The 8,374-nt window shown below is 32.7% G+C and overlaps 1 protein-coding gene across 2 annotated transcripts; it reads left to right on the top strand.

Annotated features, from left to right (window-relative positions):
* The first annotated feature begins 3,511 nt into the window (after positions 1-3,511).
* On the top strand, positions 3,512-7,695 carry LOC104884325 (uncharacterized). Of its 2 annotated transcripts, XM_010668962.4 has the most exons (5): positions 3,525-4,373; positions 5,378-5,436; positions 5,537-6,135; positions 6,737-7,107; positions 7,468-7,695. In XM_010668962.4, exons 3-5 carry the CDS (start codon positions 6,103-6,105, stop codon positions 7,514-7,516), a joined length of 453 nt encoding a protein of 150 aa, XP_010667264.1. In that variant the 5' UTR covers positions 3,525-4,373; positions 5,378-5,436; positions 5,537-6,102; the 3' UTR covers positions 7,517-7,695. The 2 variants fall into 2 exon arrangements, 1 of the variants encoding a protein (XP_010667264.1); XR_008968149.1 differs by having other exon boundaries at positions 3,512-6,135; positions 6,737-6,862; positions 6,985-7,107.
* Positions 7,696-8,374: the final 679 nt, after the last annotated feature.

Genomic DNA, 8,374 nt, shown 5'->3' with positions numbered 1-8,374 from the left:
CCTTCAAGAACCTTGTGACAGTAATCAAGATGACTTTCATCTTCAATTGCCATAGGCAAAAATTTACTTGCCTGTCGAATTTCTCGATGCCGAATTTCATTGACATAATTTAATCAAACTCGTCTATAAACACCTAAAACCTTAAAACCTTGCTATGATACCAGTTAGTTAGAAAACGGGTGGTGTAGCGTTTGATCAATACGGAACAAGTCAATGAAATAATAAGAATAAGAAGAATGATAAAGAAAATAAAAAAAAGAACACAAAGATTTACGTGGTTCGGTCAAATTAGACCTACATGCACAGATAGGAGATTTGAGAGCTTCTTCAGTACAATGGAGAAAAACAAAGAGAATATATAATGAGTCCTAAAATCCTAATGCCTTAAAGTTGTGTATCAAACAATGATCACCAAATTAAAAGGGTTCTTTTATAAAATAAGAAAACCCTAATAAAACCTAGAATAGTCTTCTAGTATAACTCGAATGACGGCTTAAATAAACAATATAAAAATGCGTCGCCTGGTCGGACGCGAGACGAAATTCCAGTTTTGTCTGTTCTTCGTACAACAGACATAACTTTCTCGTTTCTCAGCGGAATTGGGCATATGATATGTCGTTGGAAATATCTTGGAACAAGCTATCACCTCCAATTTGAATTACACCAAAACCATTCAAAGATTGATAGATATGTGCATTCAAAGTCAGCCTTATGTCATTTTCACAAGATTTCAATTCATAAATAACAGTTAGTTTATTTTCATGTGAAATAATCACGTTTTCGTTATTAACTCTATTTCCTTGCCTTTTATATTTTTTTTCTTGTCCTTATTTTTTTCACATATTTGAAGCATTTTTTTCTTATAAATGAGACAAAAGATAAGCCAACGAAAAGAGTTGGGGTTTAAGGAATTATTTTTGTTATTTAAGTAATGTGTCACTTAATTGTCACTATTTCTAATATGAAAGTTACTCATTCAAACGAAAACGGATGAAGCATATGTGAGGGTAAAAACGAACTTTCATGTGCTAGAAAAGAGAAAGAGAAAATATATGTATGTCAAAATTGACAACGTGCGTATCAAGTAATAAAGAATTTCATAATATGAGATTACATTGCAAGTACATATTAAAAAAAATGAAAGAAATAGTTGGTAGAGTAGTACAAACTACAAAGAAGGGGAAAGGGGATTTAAACTTGTGACATATCGTGCATATCATATAAATTTTAACCAATAGACCAAGACATCCTATTTACATAATAGTTGATAGAGTCTGAGATATTGGTGCTAACGACCTATAATTGAAGTAGTTTGTTTCCTTGGAAGAAAAGAGAAAATTAATTCAATTTTAGAATCCATTCTTTACATGTGATACTTTCACAGTTTGACCTTCCTTATCAAAAGTCAAGGATTCAAGTTCCGTTAAAAGACAATTTGTGGATGAAAATTCCTTATCGTCCCCCATTTGTACGAAGTCTGGCCTGGTTTGGGTTAATCAAAGACCAACAACTTCCAAGGATAGGAGTTAGCTCAAGTGGGTAGAGCGCTCCCCCTTGGCTCTTGAGGTCAGGAGTTCGATCCTTACCCCCAGTATTATGCTGGGGTATTTCTTTAGCATGCTATGCATGTCTTACCAGCCAATGTGTTAGTGTTTTCTACAGGCTAGTAGCTTTGTAGGGGTTAGCCCTTGAGCTGACTTAATTTCCTAATAAAAAAAAAGACCAACAACTTCCTTTTTTCGTATTACTTCAAATATTTTACTGAGTACATTGGTCGATGTGTAATTAATCATTAATATTTCTAATTCTTTTTAAAATTGTAAAATTTGATACAACTAAATGTCTAACTAAATCTAGGAAGATCCACATTATTATATTTTTTCTTATGTAAAATTAACAAAATATAATATGTGTAAATAGTATAAAGTCAGAATGTTTCAAGTATTTTAAAACAGATAAAGTATATCTTTTAACTATTAGAATGCCCTTCAATTACCCTCAAAATCTTTGGCAAGCCCCATGGCAAATTCACATTATTATACAAGACATCCAATTACTCCTCCAACAATTTAACTCATGGTAAATTTCTCATGTTTATTGGGAAGCAAACATGGCAGCTGGCTAGGTCACTAACGTTGGTCATTTTGTAGACTCTTCTTTTTCTATAGGTTTTTGTAATGCTCCTGCTCTTTCTAGAATTATGTAACCAACGCGTTAGGAGTTAATTACCCTTTAGCGAATGGTCTCCTAATGCTTTTTCAACTTTTTTTTTTGCCCCCCCTTTCAGGAACCCATGGTAAGATGCATTTCCTCTAGGCTACTTTCGTACAGGGTCATTCATAGAGCTGGCAATGAGTTGAGACATCTCGTGAGCTACTCGAACTCGGCTCGGTCAAAGCTCGACTCGAGCTCGAACTCGACTCGGCAGGTTAACGAGTCGAGTCGAGCAACTCAATACTCGACTCGAGAAACTCAATACTCGACTCGAGAAACTCGTGAGATACTCGATAAAATTTATATATATATAATATATATATATTATATAATATATATATATATATATATATATATATATATAATATATATATAATATATATATATATATATATATATATATATATATATATATATATATATATATACTTTTAATTTTTTTTAAGAAATTTTACCTTTATTTTTTTCTATAAAAATACTTGTACTTTTCTTTTTAAAAAAAATGAAAAAAAAGTATATAAAATGACCAAATAGCAAAGTAAAGAATTTCTTCTATAAAAAATAGAACTATATCAAATGACCAAAAAGTTTGAAACGAGTTCGAGCTTGAAAAGAGTTCGAGTTCGAGTTCGAGCTTGAAACGAGTTCGAGCTCGAGCTCGAGTTCGATTTTAGGTTTCGAGTTCGAGTTCGAGCTTGAAAATTTGAAACTCACAAGTTTTCGAGTCGAGTCGAGTTTGAGTATGAGTTTTCGAGTTCGAGTCAAGTTTAGTCAAACTCGAGCTCGACTTGCATCATTGCCAGCCCTAGTCACTCACCCAAAGGTCCAACAAGCCCGAAACTCCCCCTCCCCCTCCCCCCAACAATATAGAAATTTTGCTTCCACCAAAATTTGAACTTTGATCTCCTCGTGGGAAATAGGAAGCTATACCATTAAATCCAAGAGTCTTTATAATGCTTTTTCTACTTATCTATTAAAAGAAAACCAAGGTTACCTTAGATAAATAGAGATACATGTTGAGCTCCCCCTGTTTGCGCTGATGTGTTGTTGTTTTCGCCCTTTCTACTTTTTGATTTAGGTCTTTAAAATATTAATTTGCTAAGTGTCATTATTGATTATTATTGAAAACATATATTGTTACTATAGTCTATATATTTGGATAAGCCACGTACTTGTGTCTTGTGGCATCAACTGATTGCATTAGGCTACATATATCTAGTTAGTAGTAGTTGATAAATGATAAGATCTCATTTCTTTTGAAGCGAAAAAGAAGTTGAGTTTGTCGTTTAATAGATGACGTTTTCCGCTTGATACTCCCTCGAGTTATGTACTAATACAGTTCTACATTTGTTGCATTTGATAATTATAAAAACCAACTATGCGCTACTTCATTGATAGCTATAGGTCTAAATTCTAAACTCTAAACTCTAAACTCTAAACTCTAAACTCTAAACTTTAATGTCCGTGGATATCTTTTAATTACTAAAGAAAAGATATTTCAACTGTATTTCGGATGATATAGAGTAAATGATCTGAAAACAAGTATAAACCGAAGAGTACAATAAGAAATTTCCTCCATTATCTGAATTTTGTTTTTTTTTTTTTTGATGTGAACCATTATCAAAAGTTTACTTATTTAAGTGAATCAAGAATCATTATCTAAAGATCTTGTTTTAAATTTGTTTTCTAAATATCTTCCGATTTTCATTTATTTTTTATTAGGTAAAAGTTCTATAAGTTATATTTATAATCCTAGTCAATATTATGTTAATTAGCCTTGTAAAGGTCATATATAAAGTATGTTAGTTCAGCTTAGATCAATTTGATTCATTATATTCTCTTTAATATGAATATTTGCTCTCTCTGATTCAATGAGAAATATCAATTGATCTTTCTTTCTTCATTCTTCTGTAGAGCTAGAATCACAAGAAGAGACTGAAATTTTGTTCGTTATTTTTACTTGATTACAGAATATATAAATCTGTAATTGTTGATTCTTTGAAGTTCGATTGAAATTGACTATTTTCAGTTTCTTGATGTTTGATTTTCGCATATTCTTTCTTGAATATTTGAAGTTTTCTGGAGAAGAATTATCTTCAATGGTAGAATCTGAAGCAAATTCAATTCCTAATGAATCGTTACACAATGTTATAATGGAGGTAATCTAGATCATCTTTTTATTGCAAATTCTAATACTCCTACATCTTCTTTGGTGTATGCTGTATTTTCTAGCACAAATTTCATTTGTTAGAGTAGAAATGTTAGGCGTGTTTTAATTGCGAAAAATAAGGAAGGTTTTATCACTGGATTGATACCTCTGATGAAACTAGTAAAGATTATCTGAAATGGACTAGAGTATATTACATGGTGATGAGCTGGATTCTTAGTTCTATGAGTACACACATAGCATATGATTTTGCATATGTGAGCAATTCTGTTGAATTGTGGCAAGAATTTAATGAAAGATTTGGACAATTTAATGGTCCATTGATCCATCAATTGAAGAAAGAAATTGATAGTTTAAGGCAAGAAAATCTTACTATAATTGCATATTATGGAAAGATAGACTTTAGGATGAGCTTAAGTCTTTGAGAATTACTCCAAGTTGTTGTTGTGGCGCTTTGAGTAAATGTACTTGTCAATTTTTGAAGAGATTGACAGATATAGATGTTGAGGATAAGCTTATGCAATTTTTGCTAGGCTTAAATAGTGGTTTTGATAGCACTATTACAAACATCCTTTCTATGGAATCTTTACCTACAATGAATAGTGCATTCTCAATTGCTCAACAAATTGAGAAGCAAAAAGAGATTTCTGGTGTTTTGGAGGTAGGTGAAAGCATTGTTATGGCTAGAGATGGCAGTGGGTTATGGACCCTACTCGGATCCGTGGATCCAGATCCATTTTTGAGGATCTGGATCCTCAAAATTTTAACCCTATGGATCGAGGTAGGATATGGATCCTCCTTGAAAAAAAGGGATCTGGACCGGGTCCTAAATTATTACCCAGATCCAGATCCGTTTACCCATTTTTATAATATTATTATAATTTAATATTATATTTTGATAATATTATAATATTAGTTAGTACATGTAAAACGAATTTTCGCTTGAATTTCGGATTATTATTTTAATTAATGTGTGATTTTTGTGCGAATTTACAGGATAATTAAGTTCGAAAATTGGGTTGATAACTAATCTACAGTTTGATAATTGAATACTCGTAAGTAGTTGCAATGGTTATTTTTCAAAAATTAAATGTATTTTTTGGTTGATGTTAGATAACTTTATCATTTAAAATCTTTAACTATTGTGAAAATTAGGTTAGTTTGAAGACAATAGGCAAGGATCCGTTTTGGACCCGGATCCATAAGATCCATACGGATCTGGATCCTCATTTTTATTACCCAGTGGATTCGGGTAGGATATGGATCATTGGCTTTAAAAAAAAGGATCTGGATCTGGATCCTACCCATTGCCATCTCTAGTTATGGCTACTAAAAGGTTTACTCCATGAGGTACAATTAATGGAATGCAGAAGTTTCAAGGAAAAATAGATTGGAAGAAAGAAAAGTATGACAAAAAGTGTGATCACTGCAAGGGAAAAGGTCATACTATAGATCAATCCTTTAAATTGTTCGGATATCCAGAGTGGTATACTGTTGCGAAATACACAAAAGGAGCAAATGTAGGTAGAGGAAATGGAAGAAAATTTGTTACCAATGTTCATGTTGCTTTTGGTCAATGTGAATCACCTTTGGATTATGAAGATGATTCTGGTGGCAATGCTGGTAATAATTCTGAACATCACGTGAATTCAAAAATGTCAAGCAACATCTTTCAAGAAGTGATGAAGATGTGAAGGGTAAATGACAAGCTAATTCATCTGATGGGGGCAACATGTTATTTACTAGCTTTGCAGGTAATGTTTATTGTGACATTAAACATGATTATTCTTCTTGTGTTTATTTGTTAACTCATAAAAGATTATTAAAAAGAGATATCATGATGATTTTCAATGCGTTTGTGCTGCAATGTGTTGTTCTTGATTTATCAGATTTGTCGTTTGTTGTTCAATTGCAAGCATTTTTTTTGTAGATAGTTAGTTCAAAGATCATGTTTTATTTTTGATTTGAGATTTGATAAACACGATGCGTGAATGAGTAATATGAAAAAAAAAGTTAGGGATTTTGAGCTGTTGATTTGCGTGTTTTAGGTTTTGGTATGCTGTTGATTTTGTTGGATTGAATTTTTATACCGATGTGTTTGATTTTGTGGATCAATTTGCTTATTTTTGCATCAATTACTGTATTGATTGTTGTAATTACTATTGTTAGATCGTAATAAAGCATTGTATGAACTCTTGTGAAGATATTATTTAGTCTCTTTAAATTATTGACCTGAACACAAACTCGATTGATTCCGGCCTGTTAACCAGCCCTAGTAGTAGTAGTAGTAATGGTTGCATTCGGTTTCGGGTTAAGGTATTGATGGTGACTTATATATGGTATGTGTTTTGACAGGTTATAAGAATTGTGAATTACCTGAGTAGTTTCAGAATGGGAGGAGGATTTAGAGTATTGCATTTGCTCAGACCATTTTTGCCTGAGGTGCAAAGTGCAGACAGGAAGGTTCCCTTCAGAGAAAAGGTCATCTACACTGTTATTTCGTTGTTCATATTTCTAGTGTGCAGTAAGCTTCCACTTTATGGAATTCACTCCACGACGGGTGCTGATCCATTCTATTGGATGCGTGTTATCCTCGTTTCTAGCCGTGGAACTGTCATGGAGCTCAGTATCACCTCTATTGTGACGTCTGGGTTGGTAATGCAGCTCTTGGCTGGGTCAAAGATCATTGAGGTTGATAACAATGTCCGTGAAGACCGCGCACTTTTGTAAGTTATCTTAATCGGCTTTTGTATTCTTTGCTGTGTGCTTTGGTTTAGATATGTCTTTAATGTTTGGAGAAGCTCAAATCTCGTTGTTGGAAATAAATTTCACCAGGAGATTCCGTGTCTTTAATGATGTGGTGTGTCATCTATAAGAATTTGTAACTTTGAAAAATCTATTAAACAAGTTAGCATGCTCACTTTTTTGTGTACCTGACTTCTTACTGATGTTTGATACATGTCATGCAGCTGCTCCTAAAATTTGTGTAACAACAATTTTGTGTAACAGATCAAATGTATCTAGAACCTGTAAAAATCTAGATCTAATAATTATTGGAACATTTTATATTTCTTTCCATTTTATAGAAAATTGAAGAAGCTGCTCAGAGAGGGGAGCTCGACGAACTTGTGCTAATGGTCATCTGGAATCGACTTGATCTTGCTAGAAGAAATTTTTAGTGATTGTGTTTTTTTGAACTCATAATTGTATTTCTTATAATTTGCAATTGTTGTTTATTTGTAGTATTTCTTGTATTCAAGAACAAAAATATTTGAATATAACTTTTTACCTATATATAATTGATTATGTATTAATTTAGTGTAAAAAAATAGTAAAAAAAAAAATTTTTTTTAATATTTTTTTGGGCCTCAAATGCTCCGGTTTTCCTTAAAAACCGGAGCATTTGGTAGCACAAATGCTCCGGTTTTTAAGGAAAATCGGAGCATTTGTGTTGCCAAATGCTTCGGTTACAACTGGAGCATTTGTAAGAGTCTCAACTGCTCGTATGGCGTCTGCTACGCGTGCAATACGGAGCCTTTGCGGCCTTAAAAATCGGAGCAATTGAGGTTTTTCTACTAATGTTAAGAAACAAGGAGGCTTATACTACTACTACAACAATGTTTGTGATATAAATAAGAGAATTTCTACAGGCTCTGCTTGTCATAATGTGGACATTTCTTCTAGTGTTGGTATGTTGCCTAATAAGACTGCTATAGGTACACAAAATGCATTTACTATATATTGTTAATGATGTGCATTTGTTACATAGTAGATTAGGACATTTATCTCTGTCCAAAATGCAACATATTGCTCACTTTGATTGTCAAGGCTTACATGAGTACAATTGTGGTGTTTGTTTGCATTTTAAGCAACATAAGTTGCCATTTCCTATCAATGGTAGTAGTGCAGATCATTGTTTTAACTTGCTACATATTGATCTATGGGGGCCATACATAATTCATGCTTTAAATGGAGCCAAGTATTTTCTAACTC

This window comes from Beta vulgaris, chromosome 2, assembly GCF_026745355.1.
Source record: "Beta vulgaris subsp. vulgaris cultivar EL10 chromosome 2, EL10.2, whole genome shotgun sequence".
NCBI lineage: Eukaryota > Viridiplantae > Streptophyta > Magnoliopsida > Caryophyllales > Amaranthaceae > Beta > Beta vulgaris.
Note: the sequence above shows the minus strand (reverse complement) of the source record. Positions and strands in the feature narration are given on the sequence as shown.